At 41.3% G+C, this 17608-nt stretch overlaps 1 protein-coding gene across 5 annotated transcripts in view; it reads right to left on the bottom strand.

Moving 5' to 3' along the window:
• rcor3 (REST corepressor 3) overlaps positions 1-17608 on the bottom strand; it is a 68023-nt gene that overhangs the window by 26097 nt on the left and 24318 nt on the right. For all 5 annotated transcript variants that reach the window (XM_043695752.2, XM_043695757.2, XM_043695753.2 and 2 more), the window contains exons 6-8: positions 8377-8501; positions 6927-7005; positions 410-628 (exon numbers count right to left, since the gene is read on the bottom strand). In XM_043695752.2, coding sequence (XP_043551687.1) covers positions 410-628; positions 6927-7005; positions 8377-8501 — 423 coding nt within the window. The remainder of the gene's footprint in view (positions 1-409; positions 629-6926; positions 7006-8376; positions 8502-17608) is intronic.

Below are 17608 nucleotides of genomic sequence, written 5' to 3'. Positions count from 1 at the left end.
TGTAGCCTTGCTATAACCCTCACCAGATATATGGTGTCCTCATTTCTACTGCATCCTTCAGAACTGCACTGACGAGTGAGCCTAGATTATGTGCTCAAGTCCCGAGAGTGGGGCTTCAACCCATGATCGTCAAGGATGCCACACATTAGCCAGGTTGACACTTGACATTACTGGATTAGAAAGCAAAGATACTGAACATGCAAATCAAATAAAAGCCTGGTGCTGAAGTTTTAAACATTTGTTCAAGTATGAATTAACACTTGTTGGATTAATTGTATAAAGTCCATCTTTATTTAGCAGTGAGAAGATTATAGCTTTTGTTATGAAACTCATTACTTTATACACGGTACACAAGAAACAAAATTTACGTCTGGGGAGTTTTAAAACTACACTACAGGTATCCAAATACCTGGCGCTTCAATGAGATTAGTTCCATATCAAGCTGTCTAAGAATGGTACTTGCTGCATTTGGGCTGCAGGACATGGCTCCAACATCTTCTTGGCTAAGATACATTCCTTTTGGTGGTCGGCATTTGGATCGAAGAGGGTGGTGACGATGCTGCAAACTTGGAAGCTCACGCCTGACTGAACCAACTCTGCTGACCTGCACGGGTGGATCAGGATTACCCTAACAGAAAAAAGGAGAACAAGAATACAGGCAGATGTTACACGTACTTTAGGAGAAGGAAAAGAAAAAATCAACAAGTAAATAATTTTAGTTGTTCAATAAATGTCCAGATGATGTCAGCAGCAATGAATTTTGAAGACATCACCAGCGAATCAGCCTAGATAATAGATAATAAACCACACTTCAAAATTATCATGTGAGGTGCTTTAAGACAGCAATATACTCAAACACAATGCAAAACTAAGTTACAGGAATTACTAAGATGCGAGTTAATCAAAAATGACATAACATTTAGCCCAAAATACTTCAAATTCATTGTTTTAATCAGTTAACTTGGTTCTAAAACAAATGTTAAAAATTAAGTGTGAATGATAACCACTGCCTGTACCACTTCAAACTTTAAACAAGATCTAAACAATCAGATCTCTTCTTCAACACTGAATTCAGAAGGGCCAGAAAAATGTAATCATCTGAGAATTCAAGCTTTCTCTACTTTTGATAGGAGGCTTTTATAATCTGGAGTAGCCAAAGTATTGATTAAGGCGAATTTACAGAATTTCTGGACTTCTGGGTAGCACATTCATGCCAGTGACAGCACTATAGGATTTTCAGAAATCCAGTGATCATATGTTTGAACTTAATTTTAATGTTTCCCCTACACTCACCATAAGTCAGCTGTTGCGATAGTACTCAGCACGTGATTAGTACAAAACCCTGAAAACACACAACTCTTGGTCAGTGAATCATAAAACAAATACTGAGCTTCCATTTAGAAGAATTGTATGTTTTAAATTTTCTTACAATAGTTATGATGCTAAGACAGAAGATTACTAATGCGTTCTAAAGGCAAGCAAAACTTAAGTTCACATTTTCAGGTATGGTTTTGCTTCCTCATTGGCATATTTAAAACAAATTAAGTTATAGTACCTGTTTGTAACTAACACTTAACTTATTTTCATACATTGAACTGCATCATGCAGACTTATGGGGTTCCCCAATTTACAAATACTTGTACTTAACGAACACGATCCCATATATGGTTTTAATGTTTAAAGATCTGACATACCAGTATTTTCTGTACTTACGAACACCTGCTTTCCACTGTCCTGCATTATGTTTTGACTTGTGAATGGACTCCAGAACGGAACCTGTTTGCAAACTTGGGGACTGCATGTGCTTTATTTTCTTGAACTAGTAATGATCATCCAGTTTGTGGATAGGAAAGTAAGTCGGAGTTCAGATATATTTTGAGGGAGTGAGATAAGCGTACAGGTAGCATATCTGTACAAAGTACTCCCAACCTGACGAGTTTCACTTGCAAGTTAAACACTTTAAAGACCCCACTATTTTCATGTGCTGAATGTTATAGCCCCCACTTGCTTATTAAAAGGCGGAGGATTGTAAAGTAAACAAATAGCCTTCTCGTCCCTTTGCTGCCCAGCCTGGACCTGTTTCCTACATTGTTGTCAGCAGGGCATGTGTCAAGTAGCCCGTCAACCCTGAGAGTCAAGTGTCAATAAGGGCCCCATTCTGCTTGTTATTATTTTAAATGTGTCAAGACAAGACACAAAAAAGCTGGTAACCTTTACAGGTTACATTGGGGCAAGAAAGGAGGTACCATATTTAGAAGCTCTCATGTGCCTATCAGAGGCAACCTCCCCCAACATCAGATGCCTCCATAGCCCTCTCTCAGCACCTCCTACTTTAACCTAACCTGGCTTTTCTAACTCAACATCCCAACCTATCATCTTCCCGATGATGGGGATCTTCGGGTTAGGACTATAAAACTATGCCTGGAGACTTTGGAGACATAAAATCAAAGATGTACTGGAGATTTACCAGGATGTTAATTTACTTGGAGAGTTTCAGTTACGAAGAGAGAGATTGGACAGACTAGATGTTTCCCTTAGAGCAGGGGAGATTGAGAGGGGACGTATAAAATTGAGGTTATAGAAGGGGGAGCCAGGAAGAAATTTTTCCCCTTGATAGCAGGATCAATGACCAGGGTAGATTAAGGAAGGGGCAGAAGGTTTACAGGAGATGTGAGGAAAAGCTTTTCCACCCAAAGAGCAGTGGGGAATGTGGAACTCACTTCCTGTAGAGGCAGACATCCATGTAACATTTAAGAAGCATTTAGATATACACTTTCACTGCCAAGGCATACAGGCTATGGACCAAGTGCTGCAAAATGCGATTAGAAAAGTGGTTGGTTTTTGACTGGTGTGGACAATTTAGGCTGAAGGGTTTTTTCTTCTGTGCTGTGGACTTCTCGGACTACTCTCTGACCCTGACTTCACAAATTTTCTTCCTCAGGGACTGGCTGTAGTCCCAGCAGTGGCCATTGCTCAATCCTGGTTCTGCAGGGACTAAAGAGCTGCCAGCTCCTTAGTATAGGATATCCTCCCAGACGGGAACATAATGAATCAACTGTTGTTCTTCCCAGCATATTATCACTGTGTAACAGATCGATTTTGGTGGGTTCAATACTGACTTTCCTATTGATGATGATGGTAATGGGCAATGGGGAATGTGTTGAGCCATAAAATCCAGTCCATGGAGTCAGATCCATTTTAGTAGGACATGTTATTCATTGTAGTTCAGCCAAGTTGCAAACAACAGGATATTCCTATTTTGTTTTCAGGAACCTTCTAAATACAAAAAGATGTTGACAACTGCACATAATGGCACAATGGTAACAGATGTCAAGGGGATTGCAAGTTCATTTATTGTAAAGGTTTCACAACCTTTTCAGCTTCAGAAGTACATCAGACATTTCCCAAAATCATTATAGAATGTAGGGGCTGTGTGTGTGTATTGGATGCACTGATGTGTATTGGTGAATGGGCAACAGAAAGAAGGAGTGAAGGAAATTGGGGTGATTGAAAAGATATAGAATGGACTGAGGAACTATGTAGGTGTGTAGCAGAAAGGGCTTCATGAGGTGAGAAGCTGTTGAAGGAGTGGAAGGGTGAGGATTTCGGGGCCTTACACTTAGCTTCTGATTTGGGCTAGTGTTCTATTGAATGGAGACAAATCTTCTAAACTGTTTACCTCAGCATCCATCCACTCTGCCTTGCTTCAGAATACTGTGATACACAAATTCCAGTCTGTCGCTACCACCCCACATCTGAAAATAGCATGATAAGGACTGCCGCACAGGGGGAGGAACTGCGACATTGGTAAAAGTCCCAATTCATGATTCTCAACAAGGTAAATATTTTGCTGAGAAGCAGTTTCTCTTTTGGGACAAGTTGGCTTAAGTGCCACATCCAGCAACGAGGGACAGAAAACAAATGGATACTCCTAATTAATATAAAGATCTGATTCTGAAGACAGGCTGAATCGCAATACTCGCATCTGATGATTGATTTCATTAAAAGAGGTGACCTCAAGTACTGTCACTGGGATTGGAATCCTTCCCACCAACTCCAGATATTCCTGAAAGCCAATGCACTGCATGTTAAGGTGATCCTGGATGGTACAAAAGCAAAAAAAAAAACAAAATCATGCCACCTGTTGGAAACTTGCATGTTTTATAGTTATTTGAACTCCAGCAGTACTTTGGTGTATAGTTGCGGTAAGGAGCCTCAACTCTTGAATCTTTTTAAACAATGTCAAATTCCTGTGGTCAAACAGATCCTAATGTACAAGCATCCAGATCATGTTTGGCAGACTGAAATGTCAGGCATATGGATTTCTTAGCAGGATCATTTAGAAACTCTAGAACAGATGACGAGTTGTAATCTGCTGCAGAATCTGTTCTTTTGCCATTAAAGCCAATTCTAAAACAACTGCTGTTATCCATCACACCCTCAACAATGTAACTAATTGCTTTTATCCTTCTGCAGATTTTTCTTTAAGTACTTGGTATTTTGTATCCAACATTCCAGTTAATATTTTCCTCATTTCATTCCTTATGTAAAGGCAACCTCTCCTCTTTGCTAAAACTTCCAAGAAATAATTTTGAGTGGTGGCACATTTCCACCCTCCTCTTTTTGTTTAATACTATTATCCAGTTTTATCACGTCCTAAGAATGGGAACCTGCTTATTTCTGGGAGAAGTAGATTTTTAAAAGTGATTTCTAGGTTCAGGAGGCAGCCCATAAATCAATGAAGCAATGGAGCATCACCATATTTGCTCTAAGTTATACAGTATGCTTTTAAAATCAAGATGCAGAATACATGAATCACACAGATATCCAATAGCTATGGAGAAGTTCTACTTTGCTTCAGTCAATCTGCATACACTCAAAAAAAATGTTGAGTTGTAGGAATAAGAATCAGTAGAAACAAGGTATCAGTGCACAATGCTATTTTATACAATCACTTCACTGTCACTTGCTATAGCAAACACCTTTGCAACAAAATCATTTTCATCTAATCCTTTTCTTGCGCAAATCATACAATCTGGAAAAAGAAATAAGTAATTCAATACAACATATACACAAACATTTATCAGCCAATCAAATATTTGCACTACCAGTTTTCTCTGATTACCTCTCTCTACTTAAGGTGATGACTTGTGCTTAAACAGCCCTACAGTACCTTGCACTAGTGTTTACTCCTCATGTGAAGTTGGGCAAGGTGCATCCCCCAGCTACTGCAATGTGAAAGATATCACAACTACGTTGCCCTGTCCCATGCAATCTCTGCAAGTACATTCCCAGCTGAGACCAGTAGGGAGGGAAGTATTAATGTTTCTCTCCTCTTCCAAGTTTCCACATAAATGCTTCATTTGCTAAACAGGAAGTACTCATTTCCTTCTCTTTGGTCAACGGCACATGTAGAAAGTCATCATCATATTTGAAGGCCTCCAAAACAAATCACCAATTCACATAGTAGACATTCCATTTGCTAACTCTCCACATGCTTTTATATATAAGAAAGGATGGGCATAATGGACAAAATGCATTTTTAATCTGTGTTTATATACAATGAGTTTATGAAAATAATACTCTTTTGCAAGCTATACTGAAGGCTCTAGAATTAAAATTTAATGCCTGCCTTCATGGCAAGTTTGGAGGTGGTGGGCACTTTATTGGCAAGACCCAGCTTTTCACTGATTAGGTCTGGAAGGCCTGCAGCCCTTCAGAAGCAATTAATGCCCACTTGAGGGTGTCAATCCACATCCAATGATGTTCATCCACCATTATGAAGGAGACTTACCATGTAGGAAGCCTGAAGAATTTCACTGGAGTTACTGGAGGCCTTTCAGGTGGGTGTCATTCAAAGACATTCATTGCCTGATCAAATGACACATAATCAGAAAGAAGGGAGCCAACAGAGAGCGACACTCCTTGACACCCCTCCTGCCATTTCTCGTGGCTTGGGTCCTGTAGCAATCTTAAACATTAGTTTAAGTCCATTATCAGCAGAACAGTCATCATTCTGCTTGCTTTTGTTGCCAAGCAATGAAGTGCTGTCAGTCTCTGATCAGCCAGAATTTCTGCCCAGGGAATGCCCATTTATATACACATCTTTAAATCTAAAGAAGAATGTAAATGATATAGGGCCATTGTGGAACCTTAAAAGCATTAAGGTTTCATAATGTTGAAAATCTAATTGCAGCAAACCTTTGCTTTCACAATCTTAACTTTTAATCAAATGGCACATGTAGAAATTATGAACTTTCACAGTTCAGTGACTGAATCTTCAGCTGGAAACTTGGCTTTGTTTCTTATATACATTCAAGGGACAAGGGCATCACTGGCTAGGCCATCCCTAATTGTTGTGGGTCAGGAGCCAGACCAGGTGACATTTATGAACCAGATGGATTTTCCTGATCATCAACAGTGGTTTCGTGGTCATCATTAGACTATTAACTTCAGATTTAATTTAACTGACTTCAAATTCAACCAATGCCATGGCAGGATTCGAACCCAGTCCCCAGAACATTACCAGCATCTCTGGAAGAACAGCAGAGCAATAATACTTTATTCATTCATGGGAGGAGGGCGTCGCTGGCTAGGCCAGCATTTATTGCCCATCCCTAACTGCCAAAGGGCAATTATGAGTTAACCACGTTGCTGTAGGTCTAAAGTCACATGTAGGCCACATCAGGTAACAATGGCAGTTTCCTTCCCTAAAGGATATTAGTGAACCAGATGGGTTTTTTCCGACAATTAGCAATGGATTCATGGTCATCATTAGACTCTTAATTTCAGATATTTATTGAATTCAAATGCCACTGTGGTAGGATTCGAATCCGTGAACCCCAGAACATTACCTGGTCTCTGGATTAACAGTCCAGCAATAAAACCATGAGGCCATTGCCTCTTACTTTCCAACAATTTCTCACCTCTTTCTTAGTTTCTTTAGTGGGATCATAATCACTGTCAGCAACATCGTTTGCAGCTCCTTCCTCCATCCCATCATCACTAAAAATCAAGAATCCAGTTTAAATATTATAAATGACATGCATATACTTTTTGTACCTAGAAACATAAAAGAGTTAGAAAACTATAAAATGATCCAATACAATTAATACTGTTGATTAGAGTCTAACTTTATTAAAAGAATACTTATTACCCACAATCATGGAGTCATAAAGCATAGGAAGAGACCCTTCTGTCCAACTTGTCTATGCCAAACAAGTTTCCCAAACTAAACTAGTCCCACTTGCTGTGGTTCTGTTTGCCGAGCTGGAAGTTTTTGTTGCAAACGTTTTGTCCCCTGTCTAGGTGACATCCTCAGTGCTTGGGAGCCTCCTGTGAAGCGCTTCTGTGGTGTTTCCTCCGGCATTTATAGTGGCCTGTCCCACTTGCCTGTGTTTGGCCCATAAAACCTTTTCTATTCATGAATCTGTCCAAAAGTCTAACTCCCTTTTCCTCCCATCACTCCTGAGCATGGCCTCAGCAGATAAAAGAATAAACCAGAGTTAAATTGAAGGCACAAATATATCTGCCCTGCCTCCTAGGATTGAGTTGGTCACCTGTCCTTTAAACTTGTGTCAGACAAAGCCATTCTTTATTAGGCAGTCCCTTGGAATTGTGGATAACTTGATTTCACTCCAGATCAGTAGCTTCGAGAACGACCAATAACTCAAACGTGTAATGCGCAGATTCAGTCACAAGCAGGACAGGAGGGACAAGAGGGTTGGGGAGATGGATTCAGCTTGTTTCACCTTTTCAGGGAGGCTTTGAGGACATACGGGTCTCTACTTCTCAGGATCAGGTATTCCTTATTATGGTTATATCATGTAATATGTTTAGCTATTAACCAGCCTACTCTTTTAAAAGCCACTGTAGGGATACTCTACCTAGAAATATTGTCTGAAGAGGTACATTTCGGAGGTCAAGGGCTTATGCAAACCTCTTTTCCAGTCAACAATGACCACACCAAAACCTTGAGCTAAATGCTCAAGGCCTAATGCTATAAAACATGTTTTAAAATTTAAGTATCATTTTATTGAAATATATTCAGGTTCCTAAAGAATACAGACAAATTAATTAAAATATTGAACATATATTTTAATAGAGGGTGTAAGACTAGAACCTAGGAGGAAGAGGATGAAAAGTAGGCAGCAGTGACTGATTCCATGAGTAAAATCAAGAGAGATGTATAAATACCTGATGAAAAATTTACTCAGAGTACCAATTGCAAAGCAGAATTTGATGGATCCAAGACCGAATGGACTACAATAGTCTTGCTCGATCTTGGTGTGAAACATAATTTAGTGTGCACAGTATAATTGTTTCTGCTACTAGTAGACATGAATGCCAAGGAAATAACCATCTGACTTCCCTCACCTTTCATCTTGATTGTTTCGACTTGCTAATTTTCGAGCTTGCCGATCCATCAAACTTGTTCGGGATCGAGTTTTCTTCCAGGAGTAATAGTACTTCACTAGACTTGCAATTGACTTATCTGGTAGCTGAGGCAATGATATAAGAAACCACCAATCAAAACCCTGCATAATATTGATGGTTGCATAAAAACAATCACCGAAACAGGATAGGGAACTGGAGGCAACGAATGTAGAGTTGGGAGGGTGAGGACGGAGAGAGAAGGGGGGGAGTGAGAGAGAGAGAAGGGGGGGAGTGAGAGAGAGAGAAAAGCGGGGAGAGAGAGAGAGAGAGAAGGGGGGAAGAGAGAGAGGGAGGACGGAGAGAGACGGGGGAGAGAGAGAGAGAGAGAGAGAGAGAGAGAGAGAGAGAGAGAGAAGGGGGGAAGAGAGAGAGAAGGGAAGAGAGGGTGAGGAGAGAGGCAGACAGAAAAGAGAGAGAGAAAACGTCATATTCTAAATTAATAATTCCTCAAAAATCTTTAACGAAAAAAGGATGCTTTGTTTAACTTTTAAAATGGCTTTCACAATAATTTAGTTTAAAACAGTGATTTATATCACTGTATCCTTGATGGTAGCAGTTTCAGGACTGATGGCCATCTCAACTGGTCATTCAGCAAATATTAGATACCTATGAAAATTATTATGTTTTTCATCTGCGAATATTGTTTTCAAATATTAAGTTATCTCACCACAAAAATCCAAGCCTAGACATCAACGTAGCATACCAATGATTAGTTTGCTTAAATTTCCAGTGGTATAAGGTAATTTAAATATTCTCAGCAATATTTTTCAACTGAGTTTCAACTTGCGAGCTAGAAATTGATAAAAACTAGGTCAATTGAGAAAGGTTAATTGGGAACATGAAAAAAATGAATGAAAAAGGAAAAGAGGTAAATACTACTCAGAGGTATGAATTTTAGTGCCACACTACTAATTAACCACCACTATCCTGTGGAAAGAAACAGAAGACAAGGAAACTTAGGACAGCTTTGCCTACAGGGAAAAACGATTATTTGAATAATTTGCTTATGTCAAAGAATCAAAGATCTACATACACCCACATAGAAAGTTTTATGGGATCGTACTTAGAACTCATTTGATGTTCAGTACATTAATCCAGGAGATTCAAGTCTCTCATAGAATCAATGCAATCTTTACTTTCAACAATTCAGAGATTCACAAAATATTACTCCATTATTCAAGAAAGTAGAGAGTAAAAAAGGGATCTATAGACCAGTCAGGATGAAATCAGTATGGGAAATATTAGAACCTTTTACTAGGTACATAAGATCAAGAGACTTCGAGAACTATAATAGTCAACATGAATTTATGAAAGGGAAATAGCGTTTGACAACTAAGTTTCTTTTTTAAGTGTTACTGTTAATATAGATAAGGAAGAATGAACTGCTGTTGTGCAACCTGCTTTTTAAAAATACCTTCAATAAGGTGCCATAGAACATTAAGACACTTACTTATAACTCACAGCATTGTGGATAATATATGGTACTAGAATTGGCTTGTGAATAAGAACATAAAGTAGGAATAATAGGTCATTTTCAGATTGGTAGGCTTTAATTGATTCTGGATCAGTGGTGCTGGAAGAGCACAGCAATTCAGGCAGCATCCGAGGACAGGCAAAATCGACATTTCGGGCAAAAGCCCTTCATCAGGAATAAAGGCAGAGAGCCTGAAGCGTGGAGAGATAAGCTAGAGGAGGGTGGGGGTGGGGATAGAGTAGCGTAGAGTACAATAGGTCAGTGGGGGAGGAGATGAAGGTGATAGGTCAGGGAGGAGAGGGTGGAGTGGATAGGTGGAAAAGGAGCTGGGCAGGTCGGACAAGTCCGGACAAGTCAAGGGGACAGTGTTGAGCTGGAGGTTAGAAACTAGGATAAGGTAGAGGAGACCGCATCGGGATCATCCGCCGACATTTCCGTCACCTCCAAACAGACCCCACCACCAGGGATATATTTCCCTCCCCACCCCTCTCCACCTTCCGCAAAGACCGTTCCCTCCGTGACTACCTGGTCAGGTCCATGCCCCCCTACGACCCACCCTCCCATCCTGGCACTTTTCCCTGTCACCGCAGGTGGTGGATTGTCCGACCTGCCCAGCTCCTTTTCCACCTATCCACTCCACCCTCTCCTCCCTGACCTATCACCTTCATCTCCTCCCCCACTGACCTATTGTACTCTATCCCTATCCCCACCCCCACCCTCCTCTAGCTTATCTCTCCACGCTTCAGGCTCTCTGCCTTTATTCCTGATGAAGGGCTTTTGCCTGAAACGTCGATTTTGCCTGTCCTCGGATGCTGCCTGAATTGCTGTGCTCTTCCAGCACCACTGATCCAGAATCTGGTTTCCAGCATCTACAGTCATTGTTTTTACCTAGGCTTTAATTGACTGTCTAAAGCCCAATCAACATCAATGGTTTAGATGAGGCATCTGAAGATAATGTATCCAAGTTTGCTGCTGATGCAAAGTTAGGCATGAAAGTAAGCTGTGATGAGGTTGTAAAGAGGCTACAATGGGATAGAGTTAGGTTAAGTAAATGGGCAGAAATGTGATATATGGCATACAATATGGAGAAGTGTGGAATTATCCGTTTGGTTGGCAAAATTAATTTAAAAGGTGAGGGATTGAGAAACTGTTTTTCCAGAGGGACCAGGGTATCTCGGCACATAAATCACAAGTTACAATTTGAGGTATTGCAAATAAATTTTTAAAAATCAAATAGCGCATTTGACTATATTACAAAGTGATTAAAAGGTAAGGTTAATTAAGTCTTAGAGAAATTATATACAGCCTTAGTGAGATCACTCCCAAAATACTATGGACAGTTTGGTCTCCTTAACCAAAAGGATTCAATTAGTCTGAAGTGGGAGTGCAGTACAGGTTCAGTACTCTGATTCCTGGGCTGAAGGACTGCTTTGAAGAGAAATTGAGTTGACTAGGCTTATCTTCCAAAGAGTTTAAACAAATGAAAATTGATTTTCTTGAAATATAGAAGTTTCTCAAATTTCACATTATAGATACTGGATGATGTTTCTCTTGCCAGGATAATCATGAACTGTAGATGCTCAGTGTTGTATACTTCCAAGACAGTGACTGTGATAGCTTTTGAATACAAAGGAAATCAAGGGATATGCAGATAATGCAGGAGAGGGTGGAGTTCAGGAAGATCAGCCACGATCTTACTGAAAGGTACAGCAAGCTGCAACAGCTAAATGCGTGATCCTTTTTTTATTCCTTTGTGGGATGGGGCATCACTGGCTGGCCAACATTTATTGCCCAACCCTAGTTGCCGTGGTGGTGGTGACGATGAGCTGCCTTCTTGAACCGCTGCTGTCTGCATGATGTGGGTTGACCCACAATGCCACTGGGGAGAGAATTCCAGGATTCTGACTCAGCGACAGTGAAGGAACAGCGATATATTTCCAAGTCAGAATGGTGAGTGGCTTGGAGGGGATCTTGAAGTGGTAGTGTTCAGATCTGCTGTTCTTGGCCTTCTAGATGAAAGTGGTCATGGGTTTGAAAGGTGCTGTCTGAGGATCTTTGATAAATCTTTGCAGTACTTCCTGTAGATAGTACATACTGTTACTACTGAATGTTGGTGGTGAGAGAGTGGATGCTTGAGAATGTAGCACCAATCAAGTGGGCTGCTTTACCCTGGATGATGTCAAGCTTCTTGAGTATTGTTGAGGCTGCACTCATCCAGGCAAGTGGGGAGTATTCCATCACACTCCTGAATTGTACACTGTAGATGATGGATAAGCTTTGAGGAATCAGGTGATGAGTTACTCGCTGCAGTATTTGTAGCCTCTGACCAGTTCTTGTAGCCACTGTGTTTACATAACGAGTCCAATTGAGTTTCTGGGCAATGATAACCCCCCAGGAGGTTTACAGTTTGGTAATCAGTGACGGCAAGTATCATTAAATGTCAAGGGGCGGTGGCTCAATTGTCTCTTACTGGTGATGGCCATAGCCTTGCATTTGTGAGGCACAAATGTACTTGCCACTTTCAGCCCAAGCCTGAATACTGTCCAGATCTTGTTGCACGTGAACATAGACTGCTTCGGTATCTGAGGAGTTGTGAATGATGTTGAACGTTGTGTAATCATCAACTAATATTCCTATTCTGACCTTATGACGGAGGGTATGTCATTGATGAAGCAGCTGAGAATAGTTGGGCCTACAACATTACCTGAAGAACCCCTGCAGAGATGTCCTGGAGCTGAGATGACTGACCTCCAACAACCACAACCATCTTCCTATCTGCAATTTTGACTCCAACCAGCAAAGAGTTTGCCTCATTATCCATTGATTCCAGTTTTGCTAGAGATCGATGCCACACTTGATTGAATGCAGCCTTGATGTCAAGGGCTGTTACTCTCACCTTCCCTCTGGAATTTGGCTTTTTCGTCCATGGTTCAACATGGTTATATGAGGTCAGGAGCTGAGTGGTCCTGGCAGAGCCCAAACTAAGCAGGTGTTGCTTGATAGCACTGTTGACGACACCTTCAAACATTTTACTGATAATTGAGAGTAGTCTGAAGCAGCAGTAAATGGTTGGGTTAGATTTGTCCTGCTTTTTATGTATAGGACATACCTGGGCAATTTTCCACATTATTAGGTAGATGCCAGTGTTGAAACTGTATTGGAAGATTTTGGTTAGATCAGTGGCAAGTTCTGGAGCACGTCTTCAGCACTATTGCTGGAATGTTGTTAGGATCCATAGATTTTGCAATATCCAGCGTCTCCAACCGTTCTTGAGGTCATGTGGAGTGAATCAAATTGGCTGAAGACTGGTATCTGTAATGCTGGGAGACCATGGAGGAGGCAGAGATGCATCACCCACTTGGCACTTCTGGCTGAAGTTTGCTGTGAAAGCTTCAGCTTTATCTTTTCCACTGATATGCTGGACTTTTCCATCAAGGGTGGGTATATTTCTGGAGTCTCCACCTCCAGTGAGTTGTTTAACTGTCCATCACCATTCACAACTGGTGTGCAGGACCGCAGAGTTCAGATCTGATCTGTTGGTTGTGGGATTGCTTAGCTCATCACTTGCTATTTATGTTGTTTGACGTGTAAGTATCCTGTTGGGTAGCTTCACCAAGTTGATATCTCCTCTTCAGGTATGCCCAGAGCTGCTCCTGGCATACCCTCCTGCACTCTCCACTGAGCCAGGGTTGACCCACTAGCTTGATGGCAATGATTGAGTGGGGGATTTGTCACATCTTGAGGTTACAGACTGTCCTCTCGCACAATTCTACTGCAGTTGATGGCCCAGAGCACCTCATGGATGATCAGCCTTGAGTTGCTAAATCTGTTCAAAGTCTGTCTCACACAACACGATGGAGCTCATTCGCAATGTGAAGGTGGGACTTCATCTCCACAAGGATTGTGGTTGTGGTCACTCTTACCAATACTGTCATGGACAGACACCTGCAGCTGGCATATCGGTAAGCATGAGATCAAGTATGTTTTTCCCTTTTGCTGGTTCCCTCACTAACTGCCACAGACCTAGTTTTGCTGACCAACTCGACCAGTAGTACTGCTGCTGAGCCACTCTTGGTGATGGACATTGAAATCCCCACCCAAAGTACATTTTGTGTCCTTGACATCCTCAATGTTTCCTCCCAATGTTGTTCAACATGGAGGAATACTGATATTATCAACTGAGGGAGGACAGTACATGGTAATCAGCAGGAGGGCTCCTTGCATATGTTTCATCTGAAGCCACGAGACTTCATGAGGTCCGGAGTCAACTTTGAGGACTCCTTTCCAACTGTATACCACTGTGTCGCGACCTCTGCTGGTTCTGTCCTGCTAGTAGGATAGGACATATCTAGAGATGGTGATGGTAGCATCTGGGACATTGTCTCGAAGGTATGATTTCATGGGTATGACTATGTCAGGCTGTTGCTCGACTGGTCTGTGAGACAGCTCTCCAAATGTTTGCACAAGCTTCCAATAAAGACTTTTCAGGGTCAACAGGGCTGTTTCTCCTATTGTCTTTTCTGATGCCTACAATTGATGCCAGGTGATCTGTCCGGTTTCATTTCTTCGAGACTTCTAAGCAATTGGTATAACTGCATGGCTCGCTAGGCCATTTCAGTGGTAATTAAGAATCAACCACATTGCTGTGGATCGAGTCACAAGTAGGCAAGACCAAATGAGGATGAAATATTCTCTTCTCTGAAGGACCTTAGTAAACCAGATGGGTATTTCTGACAATCAACAATAGTTTCATGTTCATTGGTAGATTGTTCATTCCAGATTTTTTTTATTCAATGCAAATTCCACCATCTGCTATAGCAGAGTTTGAACCCAGGGCCCAGAGCATTAGCTGAGTTTCTGAATTAATAGTCGAGCAATAATACCACTAGGCCATCACGTCCCCCCAATCAATGGGCCCCCAATTCTTAATTCTTATGTTTTACATCACCTAATTGTTCTCCAAATGCATCAGTAGCAGAAATTGCAGTTTACTTTACCTACAGTAGGCTAGAATTATGGGATAGAGGGCACATTCAGGATAAGCAGGGATGATTGAATTTTTAAGTTTGGATCCGACCGCTGCAGGTAACTTGACAGTTTTCTGCAGTGCATCTTGCATATGGTACACACTGCTGCCACTGTCTATCAGTGAGGGTGAAAGTAAATATTTAATCTGGTGGATAAGGTGCCAATCAAAAATGCTTCAAGCGTTCTTGAAGCAGTACTCATTGAGCAAGTGTTGAATATTCCATTACAATTCTGTCCTGTGTCCTAAAGATAGCACACATCTTTTGGGAATTCAGGGAGCACTTATTCACTGCAGAACTCCAAGCCGCTGAGGTTCCCTTTTAGCCACAGAATTCATATGGCTAGTCCCATTAAGTTTACTGTCAATAACAACCCTTGGAATGTTGATGGTAGGGGAATTGATGATATGGGGAGATGGTGGCTTATGTAACTAGACTAGTAATCTAGAGCCCTATTCTAATAAAAGGGCTTGAATTCAATTATTGCAAATAGTGAAATTTGAATTACATTTTTAAAAATCTGGAATTGAAGGCTCACTAGAGGTGACCATATAATTAGCTGATTGTTGTATAAACCCACTTTATCTACCAATGTCCTTTAGGAAAGGAAATCTGTTGTCCTTAACACTCGTCTATATGTGTCTCCAGACCAGTATCAATGTGGTTTGTGCTTAACTGCACCCCAAAAATCAGTTCAGATGCGACTCGGAGTGGACAATAAATGCAAGCCTCGTTAGTGACAACCAAATCTATACAAGAGTAAGGTAAAAACAATGCTGCAGAATGTCAAGCAGAAATGGTTAGATATTTTCAGAAATAACATGGTCATTGCCTGGCTTTTGCCTGGCATAAATGTTACTTGCAACTTATCAGTGTGATAGCTTTTGACTCAAAAGCAGTAATGGTATAGCTTCCAGGAATCCCCAACTAATAGAAAGCAAGTTAAAATACAATGACCTCGTGGCAGATAGATGAAGAGGAGCATGGAGATTTGAAAAGAAGTAGTGTTCAGCAAGCTGGAGTTCCAAACAATCGGAAGACATATTCAGGATTGATGCAGCTGATTCTTTCACTTCAAAGTGAATAAATGTCCAAAAATTAGCCATACTGTGTAATGGTGAAGGTGGTTCGATAACCAAGCGGAGCAGAGGATTGAGAAATTCTGGAAAGAAGACTGCCATTGTGAAAGAGACAGAGAGCTGGTTGGGTAAAAGCTCCATACCACGAAGAATTGACAAAGTTCACAAAGGGAAGGAATTATGGCTGAGGAAAATCTGAACTGGGAAGAATTTAATGGCTGAAACTGATGCCAAACAGCAGAATGCTTAACTTGGAAAAGCTGTGAGAACCAAGTCTAAAGATGGAGTGTGTTGTACTCGGGAGGGAAACAGAGTATAAAGTTTGTAATTTTATGGGTGTAACTTGTTAAGAATAGAAATAGAAACTGAGAAACCTGAGTTTGGTGAGTAGTAGGTAAGATTGTGTAATTGGCTTATTGTCAATAGTTGCTAAGGCTCACAATAGCAGGAGAACTCTGCCTCAGAATGTTTTTCCTGTGGGAAATCAGAGGCACGTCCACTGTTCATGGTGACCACATATGCAGGAACGGTGTTCAGCTGCAGCTCCTCATCTGCTGCACTGGAGCTGCGAATGGACTCACTATGGAGCATCCATGAGGCAGAGAACATTGTTAATGCACATTTAGCAAGCTGGTCATATCACCATTACACCATAAGACAGTGGAGCGGAAGTGAGGCCATTTGGCCCATCGAGTCCACTCCGCCATTCAATCATGGATGATGGGCATTTCAACTCCACTTACCCACATTCTCCCCGTAGCCCTTAATTCCTTGTGACATCAAGAATTTATCAATCTCTGCCTTGAAGACATTTAGCGTCCTGGCCTTCACTGCACTCTGCGGCAATGAATTCCACAGGCCCACCACTCTCTGGCTGAAGAAATGTGTCCGCATTTCTGTTCTGAATTTACCCCCTCTAATTCTAAGGCTGTGTCCATGGGTTCTAGTTTTCTCGCTTAACAGAAACAATTTCCTAGTGTCCACCCTTTCCAAGCCATGTATTATCTTGTAAGTTTCTATTAGATCTCCCCTTAATCTTCTAAACTTCAATGAATACAATACCAGGATCATCAGCCGTTCCTCGTATGTTAGACCTACCATTCCAGGGATCATCCGTGTGAATCTCCGCTGGACACGTTTCAGTGCCAGTATGTCCTTCCTGAGGTGTGGGGACCAAAACTGGAAACAGTATTCTAAATGGGGCCTAACCAGAGCTTTATAAAGTCTCAGTAGCACAACCCTCTTGAGGTAAATGACAACATTGCATTCGCTTTCTTAATCACGGACTCAACCTGCATGTTTACCTTTAGAGAATCCTCGACTAGCACTACCAGATCCCTTTGTACTTTGGCTTTATGAATTTTCTCACCGTTTAGAAAGTAGTCCATGCTTGTATTTTTTTTCCAAAGTGCAAGACCTCTCATTTGCTCACATTGAATTCCATCAGCTATTTCCTGGACCACTCTCCCAAACTGTCTAAATCCTTCTGCAGCCTCCCCACTTCCTCAGTACTACCTGCCTGTCCACCTAACTTCGTATCATCGGCAAACTTCGCTAGAATGCCCCCAGTCCCTTCATCCAGATCATTAATA

This window comes from Chiloscyllium plagiosum, unplaced genomic scaffold (assembly GCF_037043375.1).
Source record: "Chiloscyllium plagiosum isolate Xiang-an unplaced genomic scaffold, Cpla_swu_hap1 HiC_scaffold_10, whole genome shotgun sequence".
NCBI lineage: Eukaryota > Metazoa > Chordata > Chondrichthyes > Orectolobiformes > Hemiscylliidae > Chiloscyllium > Chiloscyllium plagiosum.
This window is presented reverse-complemented; position numbering and strand designations above follow the sequence as displayed.